Source organism: Leptonotus elevatus, chromosome 16 (genome assembly GCF_054856555.1).
Source record: "Leptonotus elevatus isolate MCC_2025b chromosome 16, RoL_Lele_1.0, whole genome shotgun sequence".
Lineage (NCBI taxonomy): Eukaryota > Metazoa > Chordata > Actinopteri > Syngnathiformes > Syngnathidae > Leptonotus > Leptonotus elevatus.
In genome coordinates, this window is record NC_141254.1 from 17,240,985 (window position 1) to 17,256,171 (window position 15,187).

The following is a 15,187-nucleotide window of genomic DNA, read 5'->3' on the forward strand; positions in this document are numbered from 1 at the left end:
GTCTGACGACGTTTTCATGGATTTTCTGCTTCACTTGTCATCATATTGCACTTTGAAATCCAATTGAGTAAATCATTGCGGCCGGTGGACCCGTCTGAGTTGAATGTACTGCAATTGGAAAGCAGGTCTTAAGATACGACTTTTTGGGAAAGGTTAAGTACACAGCGGAGAGATTTCGAACCTCAAGATATGGAGTTTGGGGTTGCGGGTGTGTGTAATTTCCCCTGTAAAAACCACTTAGTCTGGGAAGACAAGGAGTCAATCACGACAACCAGTGAGTACGCCACAATGCAGCGATGACATCCACTTGAGATGCCTGGAAAAGTGGAAGAAAAGCGTTTGGCTGAATTTAGCTGGGAGTCCGGACCCCGGTTGGTCCAAGCTGAAATGCATGTAACAAGAACCATGTGTCCATCTCCTAACCCTAACACCCCCCTCCACCCCCTCCGCCCCCACCTCCCATTTCCCATCTGCCCTTCAAGCCCTCACTCAAGTCGCCTCCCACTTCCCTCCTTCCTTCAGAACCCCTCTGTTTTTGTTTTCCAGCCTGGACGCTTTGCACAGGAAATTGTATACACTGGGAGCATTCAGGAAGGCAAGAGGGGCAAGCCATGCCGTAGAAATCTGGCAAACGCGAAGGGAAAAATAAGAGTTGAGAAATGGAAGACCTGCATCTCCTTTCGGGAATCTCCACATGTCTTCAGAACCGTGCCACATCACAGCCTCAAATTCAAACACACAACTCAAACACATCTTGTAGGGAAATCGGATTTATAAATAGAACGTTTCTTGAGATGATTGGCCTCCCTTGTATTGGTTGGTGCTCGCTACAGAGGAGCCAGTGAGTGAAGGAGGCTGTGGAATGAAGGAAAAGAGGAGGAGATAGAAAAGAGCACAGAGGACTGGCCAGTGGAAGGGAGAAGGAAAAAAAAAAAATCCCAACAACAGGAAACGGAGCGATTCTAATGCTGTTTCTGCAAGTCCTTCACAGATAAAGCGGCTGGTTGCCACGTCCAGCAAACCAAACGTGTCACTCGGTCATTCCTGCCAAGCGATGCCACCCAAAAAAATCCAAAGTTTAAACAAGTGACGTCACTTCTGCCCTCAGCCTCCAGTCGTGCGCTTCCACAAAATGTGAGCGGATGCAGCACATTTGGGAGAAGATCGCCGGGGACTTCTACGCGGCTGCTTTTTTGATCCGCCAGCTTCGCCCCCTTTGCTCGGGGTCATATGGATTCAACGCTGCGTTTACAAGGAGCTGCTAATCAACGGGACCGCTAACTGGAACCACATGAAGAAAAAAGGGACCAAGCAGAAGTCAAAGACGAAAGGAGGTGAAAATGCGTTCGGCTGTGACTTGACGGAACATCTCCAGAACTCAGGACAGGATGGTAACACCTTGATTTTCTTCTCATTCAAACAGAATAAACAAAATAATTGCGTCGGACCACTCAAATTTTGGATGGTATACGACAATACGATACATTCGTAGCATAGCAGTAATGGGACACCTAAACCGAATAGCATAAAAGACAAAAAGTAAACAACTTACGAGTGCGTTTTGTTCAACATATATTCCAACATTTGACATTTACATGCCATTCATTCACCTTTTTGCCCCGTGTCACTGCTCATTTGTGAACTTTGGGTGTGGCTGCGTCTCATTTTTTGGGATTCAATTGCTTCCAGTGACGGAGAGTCCCTGTGACTCGCCGTCTGGGCTTCGCTGCTGCCGACAGGAAACTAGCAGAGACACAAAGAACAGGACGGTCAATTTACTCTTTGCTCTTGATATCATTATTTTTAAAAACTAATAATTAAGGTTTTGGGGGAGTAACATGTTATGTAAAAGAGGGGGAAAGAAAACTTTGAATGTCGCTTTAATATGCAGGGGTTGAGGGGGTGCATTTTCACAATGTGAGGCGGAGCATTCGGTCCAGGAAGTGAGGGAGGGGGTGCCGGTGACACTGCCGTCCACCTCTGTCATAGATATGGGCAGACACAAAAAAAAAAAAAAAAAAACTTTTTTTTTTTAAAGTCGATACTGAGCAACAAAATGAATAAATCCATCTAATAACAAGATTAGTAAGACCTTCAAGGTTGGGTATCTTGGGAAAAATAAAAAAGTTAGTTGACCGCTTGCTAATTCAGGCACGATCTGTTATATCCATTCAAAAGGCAAAAGAAAAAAAAGAATAGCATTGTAAGATTGTAAAGCATATGTTAGCATACTAAACCAAGAAGTAATTCATGTTGGGTAAAGGGAAATATATATAAAAAAAAATGGATAAACAAGGGACTGTTATGGTGAAAAAAGTTCATCCTTAGAATTTGCTTGATCATCATTTTTTCCTCTACACACCAGTTGTTTAGTTGTTGAATAATCCTGCTCGTAGGAGGTACAAAATAACACATAACTAAATTGTGAGAGTACATTTTACTCATGAGACAATGAGTGCAAGTAGTTTTTTGTCTGAAAGTGCAACCAAAACATTTTCTTAATAATAAAATGTTCTATGCGACCCCCACTCGTCTAAACATGGCATTCTGATTAATATTGCGTTGGAGGAATATCAAGTAAGCAGAGCTGTTTTTATCCACCTCAGGGGGCGGCCATTTTGCTACATGCTATCCACTTAAAAGGACCTTACATTTGCTCAGGCCTCACGTGACGACCAATCGCGACTCGCCTGTCTTCTTAAGCTGAGCCCTGATTGGTCATTACCTGAACCCTGAGCAAATGGGATGTCATTTTCAAAATGGCCTCTCCCTGAGATGGATAAAAAACGGCTGGATTTTGCTGCTTAATACATTTTCCACAAATGCATTAAACCCATTAAAGACTCACAAACTACTGTACAAAACATGCCACTTTGGATATGTACTTTATCTGTGCAAATCCTAAAAAAGGTACTCTTAAAAAAAGGTGCCAGTTGTAGGCTACTTTACTGTGCAAGTCTTCACCACTAGCTTGTTTTGATGACCTTTTCCAACAACCACCATATTGACATTAAAACAGTAAATGCAACACATTACGTTAGTACATGCCCAAAATACCAAACTACGGGATGCGGTAAGGAAAAAAAAGACAATCACGTGTTGGTAAACTTCTCACATTGAGTCATTTTTGTCATCAATGAAATTATTCAGCCGCCAGAATTGTGACCGTATCACGCACCATCCACCGTGAACCAGGAAGTAGCGTGATAGCTGAAATTGTTATTCAGTATACGGTCGTTACAGCATTGCTGACACAACAAATCGAATGTTGGCCTACAATCCACATGACATTTTAATACAATAGGCAGCGGGTGTAAATGTGTAATTTCATAAATGCTGATAAAATGCTGTTAATTTGGTCAACAACGAACTGTATGTCATATGTCATATATACAAATGTCCCAACATTATGTCGTCAAGTTGGCATACACACAAACATTCACTCGCCCAAACTTTAAGATGTAATGTTAGAAAAGCTTGGAAAAGCCTGCTTGGGTTTTCCAGTAAAGACAACTGAAAATGCACATTTAGAGCAAAATCCCGACAAATATAGCCTGAGCAGCAGCTAAAAGTGTCCCCCCCCGTGTTGACGTCTGGGTGAAAAGACAGAGGACATAAATCAGGGCCGCGACGCTGGTCATCATCATCCAGTTTTTCACCGCAGGCACGCAACCTACAGCCGGCGATGAGGGAAGCCGAAGCGCGTCTAACAATAGCTCATAAACTATCTTCGCAGTAAGATGCGTGCACGTGAGGGCGTAGTTCAAAGTTAGGCCAGTCTACACAATGATTTCATTTCGAAAAAAAAAAAAAAAAAAGGCAAAAGGTAAAGTTCAGATTTAAATGTTCCAACTAAAGCGGCCAAGCTGAAGGTGATGCACTCGAAGCCAAGAAAGTCATGCCGGCCGCGCCGGCGGCCGTTTTCTATTAGAGGAAGTGTCGTAAGTAATACCCGCTACAAGGGCTGGGTGTGTCAACCTTCCTCTGAAACAAACAAACCATTTTTAACTTCCTGTCAAAGGCCACCTACAAGCAGGAACCCGAAAGGAGAGAAAACAAGCCCGTGCCATTAAAGGCAACATTGAGTTTGACCGTCACTTTGCCACATTTTGAAATGACGCGTCCAGATATGACTAACGTAAAAAAAAAAAATTCTGCACTTTAAGTCCCTCAGGTTCTACAGAAATGTGCAGAGTTCATCGAGAAGCACGGGATTGTGCACGGGATCTACAGGTTGTCAGGGGTCACCTCGAACATTCAGCGACTCAGGTACGTCGCTTTTTGACATCGACAACATATGACTTGATCATTCAAATCCTTCCGCGTCATTTATCAGCTGTGTGTGCGTGTGTGTGTGTGTGTGTGCGTGCGCGCGTGCAGACAGGAATTCAGCGCTGAGGCGTGCCCTGACCTTACAAAGGAAGTGTACCTCCAGGACATCCACTGTGTGGGTTCCTTATGCAAGCTCTACTTCAGGGAGCTACCAAATCCGCTGCTCACATATGAGCTATATAGCAAGTTCACGGTAAGTCGGCCGCTCATGCAGGATGAACAAAGAAGTGATGGGAATTTCGGCTTTTTTTTTTCCTTCTATTGCTTCAATTTAGTACCAAATTGTGTCTAACGCAGGTTTTCTTGTGGAGCCTGTCAACATCGCGCGCTTAGTGTAACTGCATGTTCTGAAACCTCCCAGTTCCCCCTTCTGCTTAGTGTGAAAGCTGACGCCGCCACACATCTTGACAAATCACAAGCGGCTTTAACAAAAAGGCCACGCACAAAAAAAAAAAATCGCTCAGAATCACTAGCCAGCTCTCAGAACCGGAATGTTAATGAGATTAAGTGTATTAATAGTGAATACTGATACCAGGTATCGATATCTTATTTTAAGATATCAGGTAGTCGGGGAGGCTGCCGATACCAGCCCCTGATACTTAAGCCAATTTATTTTATTTTTTTGAATCCAACATGAGACATCGGCGAATCATCTGCGTCAGAATGAAACGTCTGTTCACATTTTTTGGTGGTCATTGCGTTAAATGAAATTATTTACAGTGTGCCCTCATTTTCCGCTGGGATTAGGTTCCAAAAAATACCCGCAAATAAATGAAATCCGCGAAGTAGTTAGTTTTTTATTTTACATTTATTATAAAGGTTTTAACGCTCTAAAACCCCTCACCGCACAGTTTATACACTTATCTCATCGAGGCATTTACATTTTCTCACATTTCTCTCTTGTTTAAACATTCTCAATGTTAAAACCTACATTTTATAACCGGTAGGTACATTATTGTAAAAAATAATAATAATAAAATGCATGCAAAATTGCACACACACAAAATCCGCAATACAGCGAGACCGCAAAAAGTAACCCGCGTTATAGCGAGGGAACACATCAAAAGTACAAGAGGTATCGGTAGTCGGCATCAGTGAGTACTGAAGGAGGGAATAACTCGTACCATATTGGTCTGAAAAATAAAAATAAATGGGATCTCCTCCAATGTTTCAGCCTACGTAATCTTAAAGATGTATTTGTTGAGAATTTGGTCAAAATATCTGCTAAAAGGGAAGCGAAATTGCAATTTCAGTACAGATTTTCCGCCAAAGTGAACATCAAACATGTAAGTAGAAACAATTACTTTTGTGGGCCAGATTTGAACGATTTAAATAAATAAATTGGCATGTACATGAAATGAGCCTTCAAAATCATGGAGAGAAAAAAAAAGAAAAATCAATCAGTTGTCTCTGCTCTCAAATGCTGTGGGCACGTCTCCTGAATGTGTAAACTAAACGTATATCTCACTGAAAAATTGATGCTTCTTCATCTAAAAACTTTTTTTTTTGTCCTGCCAAGGTCAGGATTGGGCTCGAGTCCTTAGTTTTTGCTCAATCTTAAATCGTGTGCTTACAACTTCCATGAAGAATGGCCCGTTTCTGTTTTGGCCTCTGTTCCGCAGTCCACAAAGTAATGCTTGCTTACATAAGTTGAATGCGGAAGAACCTAAGAGCTCTGACCTCAAACTAGTGTTGTTCCGACACCCTTTTTTTGATACCGATTCCGATACCGAAACCATACCGACACCTACGTTTTTTTTTCTCAACATGAAAAAAGCTGTCCTGCCATTGGTTCAGAGCATTCAAGGGCCAATAAGACATCTTAGCTCGGCATGCGGTGAACATGTCACACATCAGTGAATGTCGTGCGTGAGCAAGACACAATATGCTGCATCCAAAGTCCTATATTAGCGTCAGAATTAATGGTATCGGCATGGTACTTGTTAGTACCACTGTTTTAATGGAGTGTCGGAACAAAACTACCTCAAACCCCATCTAACCTGCAACAGTGCTCAACAGTGAGCCATGTGCTCTTATCCATGTATTGTGGCCTCTCAACAAAAATCTTGAAATGTTCCCAAAATGGAGCCAACAACTCCAAAATTCTGAAGTGTGCCAATATTTTTGTGGCTATCTCACGTTTTCCAGATCTGTGTTTTGTGTTTGATTTGGCATCATGAGTGTGATTCGCCATTTTGAAGGTGATTTTCAACTTCCCCTCCATCCCCAATAACCTTCCTGGAAGCTTTTAGGGTATATAACCGTCATCCTGTGTTTTATTTTTACAAAAAAAAATTCTTCTTGGAACTTTGCCGCCAGACTTGCCGCCAGACACATTTGAGACTGTAAAAAAAAAAAAAAAAAAGCCACTTATATCCGTCACACATGACGGACAAATCTAGAAAATGTGTTCAGGCCTCAGTCACATCGTTTTGAGCGCACGCGCTCTGGCACAGGCTTGTTGACATTCACGCGAGTGTCCGGGTCCCGCCGGGAGGGAGTTGACTTTTGTTCGCACGAGCTCAGGAATTCGGTTCATATTCCAACTAAAGCAGCGAGGGGAATAAAAGCACGGCATTTATTTGACATGCAGGAAGTGGCCTCGGTGTGCGGAGATCACGAAAGGCTTCTGCACGTTCAGAAGACGGTTAAGCAACTGCCGACCCCTCACTTCAGGTGAACTGCAGCACTTCGTGCCGTTTTCATGCTTGATTTAAGTCTTCGCATTGAGTGTTTCTCAACTGCCTTTAGGACTCTGGAGTACCTCACCAAGCATTTGGCCCGCCTCGCCACTTTGAGCGCCCAGACAAACATGCACACGCGCAATCTGGCCCTCGTTTGGGCTCCTAATCTCTTAAGGTGAGTTTGGCTCGCGCAAAATAAGGAACAATCAGCAACAATCTGCCCTCCTTTTTTTCCGTTTTTTTTTTTCAGCAAGACCAAAATGCGTGATTTATTTTCACAGATCCAAAACACTAGAGGCCGCATCCGGTAATGGAGACATGGCTTTCCAGGAGGTGCGAATACAACAGTCGGTGGTGGAGTTCATTCTAAACCACACAGAGCAGATCTTCAACAGTGACTCTGTGCAACTCAAACCCAAAGAAGGTATGAAAATCGTCTCGTTAACCTTGGGCGGAGTCAGCCGCGTGTGTGATAGAACGCCAACCAAACCCTGAAAAGCTTAGCAAAAAAAACATGAGATATGGTTCTTCAACAGGGCCCAGTTTGCTGTGCGGGGAGAAGTACGCCACGCTCCCGATTAGCGGTCAGTGTGGGCCGATGAAACTGATGAGCCTGGAAGAAGCCCAAGCCCGCTCCTTGAGTCCGAATCATCCCGTGCATAAAGAACGCCAACGTGAGAACAGTCTGCCCGACACCAGCGCGGCCGCGCTCTACCACACCGTCATAGACTTGGACAGCAAGTATGTCGCGGTTCACTGAGCGGACAAATCGGGTGCGCGCGGGATCAAGTTCGGTTTTACGACTCCTTATCTTTCAGGAGGAAGCTTTCTGGGAAATCCAAAAAATGGAAATCCATCTTCAACTTGGGACGGTCTGTGGACTCCAAAGGAAAACTCAGCCGCAATGGAAGTGTGTTCATTAGAGCTCCAGGGTTATCAGGCAAGTGACTGGAACAGTTAAAGTTTGTTTAAGTGACAGGAAAACAATGTTCTTGTTTAACCGGCAGTAACTCCCGCCAAGTCATTCTTGTTGAGAAATGAGCATTTTTACTGTGTGAAATCAGTCTCATGACAGCCAATACGAAGTTACAGAAAAGATTTTTCTTACACAATAGCCCCTTTTTGGTTTTGGACATCTACAGCAGTAAAGTAGAGGGGCGTGAATTTATGGCGCCATCTGGTGGACGCTGCCGAGTAATGTAATCCACTGTACCTCCATTGGTTGGAGATATGAACACAACGCTCTCATTGATGCGAACATGAATTTGATCAAATTCCACATGGTAATTCAATTTATCACCGTATCCACGGTTCGTCTCGAACGCAGCAAATTTGAGATAGAAAACGTATTTGGCGTGTCCTGTTTTGCTCTGTGTCTGAAAAATCATGCATTTTTGCCTTCAGACAAAGCATCTCTTCGACCATCCAGAAGCATGGAGTCGCTGTGCTCCTTACCGACAGGTAAAGTCTTTGCCAAGTCAAAATGATGCAAAAAGAATCATTGTTGCTCCGCCTCCTGTTGTTTCCAGACGATGACAGAACTGGAACCAGTCAATCGGGTGGACAAGGCAGCGTTTTTGTTCCGGATGTAAAATCAAGAACACTGGGATCGGATTCGCTTTATGACTTGAGCGAGCACGAGCAAAACTGGGATTTTAAGGGGACTGAATCCGGCGGAGCAACAGGCGGTTGGAACACCGGCTTGAGCCAAAGGGGCGGGTCATCGGGCGCTTCGGCCACTCCTCAAAGAACGCTGCCAGAGCAGCTGAAGGTGTTCAAGGGCGATGACCCGAGTGGCTACAAACCGACATCGCCTAAAAACAGGAGGATGCTATACTCGGGCTCGTCCCACAACAGCACCTCGCGACCTTCCTTTCCCGGAAGCTTCTTTCCGCTGGAGTCGTCGCCGAGGCATCAGCGCAGAGCCGTCAACATATCGGAGCCGTTCGCCGTGTCGGTGCCTCTGCGCGTGTCGGCCGTCATCAGCTCAAACAGCACGCCGTGCCGAGGGCTGGCCAAGGACAGGATGGCTGCAGCAACGCTGAGGCCCTGCAGGGAAAGCTCGGAGCAGGGTCGCGGCGGGAAAAGCAACAACTGTCCTCCGGTGGATTGTGACAAGAAAGACGTAGCAGAGAAGAAGAAGAAACCATCGGAGCTGGCCTCAAGTGTTGCGCCGGAGGGTGAGAGCTGCGTTTTTCAACTCTTTTTTTTTAGAATGCAGGTTGCTTAACCACTACAATCCGTTCCAAATCCAGTCATTCCTTTTCTTTATTCCTTCATGAGCCTTAACAGATGTGTCAGCTAAATCCCAGAGTCACAAAAGATGTATTTCAAACCCAAATGACCAACTATGAGTTTCTTTTTTTTTTTTTTTTTTTTTAAGAGCTCAGTATTGTTCATTCGGAAATGTCATCATCATTGCTCTTTTTTTTTTTTTTTTATTATTATTATTTTTTTTTTGTGTGTGTGTGTGGGTGAGTATGTGTATGTGCGTGCGTGCGTGCGTGCGTGTATTTGTTAGCTCACCAGAAAACCTATTAGAAAAAATCTCATACCGTTCACCTAAACCGAACACCGCCGTCAGGAGACCCGAGGAAGGACCAAAGAAAACCAAGGAAGGTGAAATCCAGCACCAACCAGACACCCCCCACCAGAACTCCTCCCCAGCCCAAGAAACATCCAGACCCCAACAAATCCAAAAAACATAAAATCAGGGAGGCCTCAAGAGACCAAAGGAGAGACCGAGAAAAGGAAGGAAGGACAGACGAAGCCGCGTGAGATCCGCAGACACCAGCCAGCCTCCACCGATTCAATAACCTGAGGAGGAAACAGATTGTGTCTGAGTTTCGGTAGATGCTGCTGTGGTGGATCTGGCATGCATGAAAATCTCCACCAAAGAGGGGAGCCGTCGAGCCCTGCCAGGACAGAGCAAGCGCAAGACCTCAGGGCCCCGCAGGCCACGGCAGCGCCAAAGGACGACCCCCGGGCCCCGCCAACTATGAGTTTCAATGCGGGCCAGACGGTCATCCAGCGTGTCGACAAAGAGATCTTGCGACGTTTTCTTGCCGCTTCGCCATGACAACACGCCAGTCAGTTCCCCGATCTTGCGACTTTCCCAAACTCAAGGGGGAGCCCGTTATAAAGACGCGGAGGACATCGCGATGGCTGTGATGATGGAACTGTGGAAGATCCTGGAATGCTGCGTGCGCGAAGACGTCGCACTATCAAATTTTGTCGTCTGGATTTGAAATATCTCTTTTGTGGCGCCACTTTTAGGGTCTTTTCTGATTCATATTTGGTAGCATAGGTTCGAAAACTGCAGACGACCAGTATATATATATATTTTTTAAACTGTTTTGTTCTCAGATTCAAGCAAAGAAGTGGTCGAGGGAGCCGCCGGGGAAGTGAAGAGTGACACTCCAGCGGAAGAGCTTTCAGTTGTGAGCGAAGGCGCTACAAGGACGCAAATGAGTGGGCAGCGACTGGACGGCCCGAACGCCGCTCGACAGGTAAACTTCCAAAAAGTCTCAAGCGAACTCATTCCGTGTCATTGACGTCAAAAATCCATTTTGAACTGGGCTGATATAGTGAATGACTTTTTTTTTTTTGTGTGTGCTTCTTTTTAATCCAGGATAAGGATTTACGAAATGCAGACGAGCTTTGGCATGACGTCCGCCGAGAGCTGAAAATAACCGAAGCCCAAACGGACCCGCTGGATAAGGCTGATGGTTCCGTTTCACCTTGCGAGAACAAGAGGCTAACCGTGGATGTGAAGTCGAACAGAAGTCGCAGCTCTCCATCGCTGTCCATGTTCTGCAAAGACCAGACTTCCGATACCGCTCCCAACGATCATCCCAACCCCTCCAAGGCAGAATCGGCGACGAAGAAGAAGAAGAAGCAGCCTTCGGAGTCAGACATCCCGTTTTCTCTCTATAAAAATGATGTTTGGGTCAACGAGAGCAGAAAAACGGCCAGCCCCGCTCCGGATGAAACGGATAAGAAAGATCAGCGGATGTCTCCAAAAATTCCGCCTTTGAGCAAAGACGCAGCTCATATCGAACAGTGCCAACTTCCTTTCAAGGAACGCGCGGGTGAAGTTAAAGCTCCGACGATTGCCGGAGGCTCCTCGGCGGCATTCGACGACCGAAGACAATCCGAGGAACACGAAAGTCCCGAAGGAGAGCGAGGGGAGAAAATTCCTGAAATGATTCCAAGGTTTTCTGTATGTTTGGAGGAAAGGCCCAATTCTCTGGACCTGCCAATCCATGAGGATGATGAAGGATGTGCAGGAAATTCTGAGGAACTGGACCTGGCGGAATCATGGGAGGACCTCAGCTCGAACAAGCAGTGGGTCACCAGTCCACTGCACTCGCCGGACGTGGAGCGATTGTTTAAACAGGAATCGCAAGAGGTAACGTTGAACTCGGATGAGGAACGGACTTTATTTCATCCGTGCAGTGGCAAGCCGTCAAAAAGATCATCTCCGGCTAAGACCTCGTCAGGAACCGTTCCTCAAACGTCCGGCGGCAAATGCGAAACGAAGTTGACCCACTTGCCTGCTGTCAACGCCAGCAATGGGACACAAGCTCCGGCCGGGAAATGCGGACCGAAAAAACAGAAATCATCGCAACACTTTTACAGACAGATGTCATACGATTCCGCAGGGTCCGAGAAACGGGAAGATTGCAGCCTTTCTAGGCGCAGACCGTACTCCCTTAATTTGGACTCGGGGCCTCGATGCATTCGGGACATTTCTAATCAGCAAAGCCGCCCTCCGTGCGAGCTTTCCTCCTGTTCGAGGAGTTTGTCCGGGACTGTCCTCTCCGATCTGGACTTGTTCCTGAATGATCGCCAGGCACCTTTGCGGCGAAACTCCGCCCCCCCGGTCAGCGTGTCGTCGGTGCGGACCGCCTTCATGATAAAGACATGCCAGGCCAAAGCCGTGCCTGTCGTGCCGCCCAAGGTGCAATATAGTCAGATTCCTCACTCCAGGAGAGATGGCGACCTTGAGACCGGGAAGGAGCAAGACCAGGAACACCCTAAAACCAGTACAGAGAAAAGCCATGCCGCACCCGTCCCGGTGATGTCCGATCTGAAGGAGGAATTAGAGAATAAAGAGCCCGCGCCCAAACGCCAGTCCCAGCCCAAAGTTGAGAAACAAGCCGAGAACGCCAGGACCGGCACCGCAGAACTTCCAGTCATCACCAGGCGACATCCGCCGAGTCTTGAAGTGTTCGTTGACTGCCCCAAAGCCAACAGGGCAAACCTTTTACAAAGGCCGTCTTTCCGGAACCGGCAGAGGCCTCAGAGTCTGATATTGTTCAGTCCGCCTTTCCCCATCATGGATTACCCTCCGTCGGGTGACGACGGCAAGCTTCTGTCGTCCATCAAGAGCCTGAATGAGGAGGAGTCGGCAGCGAAAGAGACTCCGGGGGAGGGGATTGCCCTCCAAAGTAAAATGACGATTCCCAAAAGTGGTCAGAGACTGGAAACGTCAACCAGCTGCTTCTACCAGCCGCAGAGGAGATCCATGATATTCGATAGCAGGAACCACCGGCAGATAGAGTGATCATGCGGACCGGCGGAATGTAAATAACTTTCTGAGACGCAACATGTACAGTTTTTGGAAGCTGTTCTTGAGGGTGGAACATTTTGTTAAATTAAGACTTCTCACTACTTTCATGAAGTATTTAAGTGAAATACTGTATTGTTCATTTTCAGGAGATCTATCTGCAAAAATCACATATACAAAGTTGTTGTTGTTTTTTTTGTTTACCCCGTGTGTGGTGCTTAAGTCACTTTATCACAAACAAATGCTTTTGAGAACATATGACCGACAATCAGCTTTTGATAATCCATCGTTTTAGCTGCAGAATTGACTCTTATTTTATACTTGAAAACCAATGAAGGTTAGTTTGACTGGAGATCGTTTTCTATATAGCTCAGTTTCATAAACGTGAGCTCCTACCTGTTGAGTTTCTGTAAGTGGGAAAAAAAAAAAAAAAAAAAAAAAAAAAAAAAAGAATTCTTGTATGTCCAGCTGAACTGTAACAATTCCGAAAGAGTGTTTTACATTCATGAGCACATTTTTCTGTATGTCACAAACCCAATTTCCACTAAGCAATAAAGTTCGTTTCAATTTGATGGATCAAGATTGGCATTTCCAAACCATACGATGGCAAGAATTGAACAGTACCACTTAGTGAAGACATTAGAACAGTGGTGTCCAAACTACGGCCCGAGGGCCATTTTTGTCCCGCCATCCTTATTTTACCAGCGCACAGCATATACCAAAAATGACATCTGCTACTAATAACTTTGTTGAACATATTATAGAGCTTTTCTATATATGCAAATTACATTTTTTACAATTAAACAAGTAACAACATTTCTCTTCATAACACTATGCTGAATAAATATAATTCATTTTTACAAGCAAAAATCTGCTCTGTCAAGTCCAAATTGTGAAAATATCACCTGAATGATTTTTTTCTTGAAAAGTGGTCAACTTACGACAGAATGCTCCTGTTTTTTATTTTAGAAAGTTGCTCATGTAGCAGTTTTTCCACAACATCAACATTGATATATAAACAATATGCAATTGCTTGATTTCGTTGTGCTGGATAAATGAAAGTGGACACATTTGAACGTGTCCCTTGCATCCTTCAATTTTTCTGTATGTGGCCCCTTGGAGGAAAAAAAGTTTGGACACCCCTGCATCAAACGGCAATATTCATCCTGCAACGTTTTCATATTTTGTTACATCAAGTGAAAATCCTCGAACTTTGCGGCTTCTGGATCAAAAGGAAGTGTTTAAAAACTGACAATGACGCTTGTTTAACAGTTTACCTGCGCTTGCTTATGATGGTTTGTAGGAAGTCTCCTGCTGAAGACGTGTCTGTTGGTGACATGGCGTAAACTTTAAACATGAGCAAATAAAAACATAACGTAGTTAGCTTTTGACTGTGATTGATATGCTATTTAAAAGGAAATCATTTTTTTCTGATATACAGATTGTATATCAGATAATAATTGTAATCCATGAGAACCTTTTTGTGCGCCTTTATTTCTGCATCTTTTTGCTTTTTTTATTTTTTTATTTTTTTTATTTTTTTTTTTTAAATCTGACAAAGATGCTTTGTGAGGAGAAGCAGAGGAAACCGATACAGCCTATGAGACATCTCCTGGAGTTGCTCCCCTGGAGGTTGACTTGTGCATACTGACTGTATCAACATGGATACGTCCACCGAAAGCATCTATAAAATGTAGTTTTATTTGATCTAACTGTGTTACTATGTGTTTCGTATTGTTACCCAAATGTCTCGGATACGTCATTCTACGTAATGTGATGACCATTTTTATTTCTTGCTTCAGTCCCCGTTTGGAAAGTGTTGCTACAACAAAGATGAGAATAAAGAGTTCTTTAAATTAAATGTTTTTGGTTGTTTGATTTCTTTAATTGCAGAGGAGAACTTCGAAAGCAATTGGATGACGAGGTGTTGGCAATTTTCACGTTCCACATCAATTATGTAAAGTATTTTTTACACTGTATTCAGTTTAAAAAAAAAAACACTAATCCAAAGTCAATCTTAACTAATATTAACATTGTTTATTTATGGACTGGCTGTTACTTCGGGGGTGTTGTGCGTGTGGAGAGAGGCCAAATAATATGCTGTGCTTATACAACAGTGTTTGAGGGGCCCCTGAATCACATGGTCCCCCCTTTGAGAGACCTGAGGCATTTACACATAAGTGGGTTGTTTGTGTCCTAGAAAAACACTCTTGCCTTTTTACATATTTCCAATATGTTGGTACAAAAAAAAAAAAAAAAAAAAAAGACTGTAGTGAAAATATGAGGCAACGTTACTCATTAAGTGTTTAGGTGGTACATGGTCTTGGTGCTTTAGTAGTCAATATACACACATTGTATGTATAAAGAGAGTATATTAAAAGAATATTATGGATATTGTGGTTTTTGGAGATAACTGTGGGCCGACAGTTTAGGAAACAATCAGTGATACAACTTTTCATTGCAAGAGCATGGTTCAGTTACGGTTTCATTGCTGGTTTACAGTTGCAAATCGTGTATTTTTAGCATAAAAAAACTACCCCCCCCCTACCCCCCCTTCCCCCTTGCAATTGTGAACTTCAATGAGGGAATGAACCAAAGT

General features: G+C 44.3%; 1 protein-coding gene across 1 annotated transcript; it reads left to right on the forward strand.

Moving 5' to 3' along the window:
• Positions 1–936: 936 nt before the first annotated feature.
• On the forward strand, positions 937–14,436 carry arhgap31 (Rho GTPase activating protein 31). The gene is made up of 12 exons (XM_086057922.1): positions 937–1,391; positions 4,167–4,269; positions 4,381–4,525; positions 6,926–7,008; positions 7,084–7,191; positions 7,298–7,440; positions 7,553–7,757; positions 7,835–7,956; positions 8,421–8,477; positions 8,546–9,196; positions 10,383–10,525; positions 10,648–14,436. Exons 1-12 carry the CDS (start codon positions 1,292–1,294, stop codon positions 12,583–12,585), a joined length of 3,798 nt encoding a protein of 1,265 aa, XP_085914048.1. The 5' UTR covers positions 937–1,291; the 3' UTR covers positions 12,586–14,436.
• Positions 14,437–15,187: the final 751 nt, after the last annotated feature.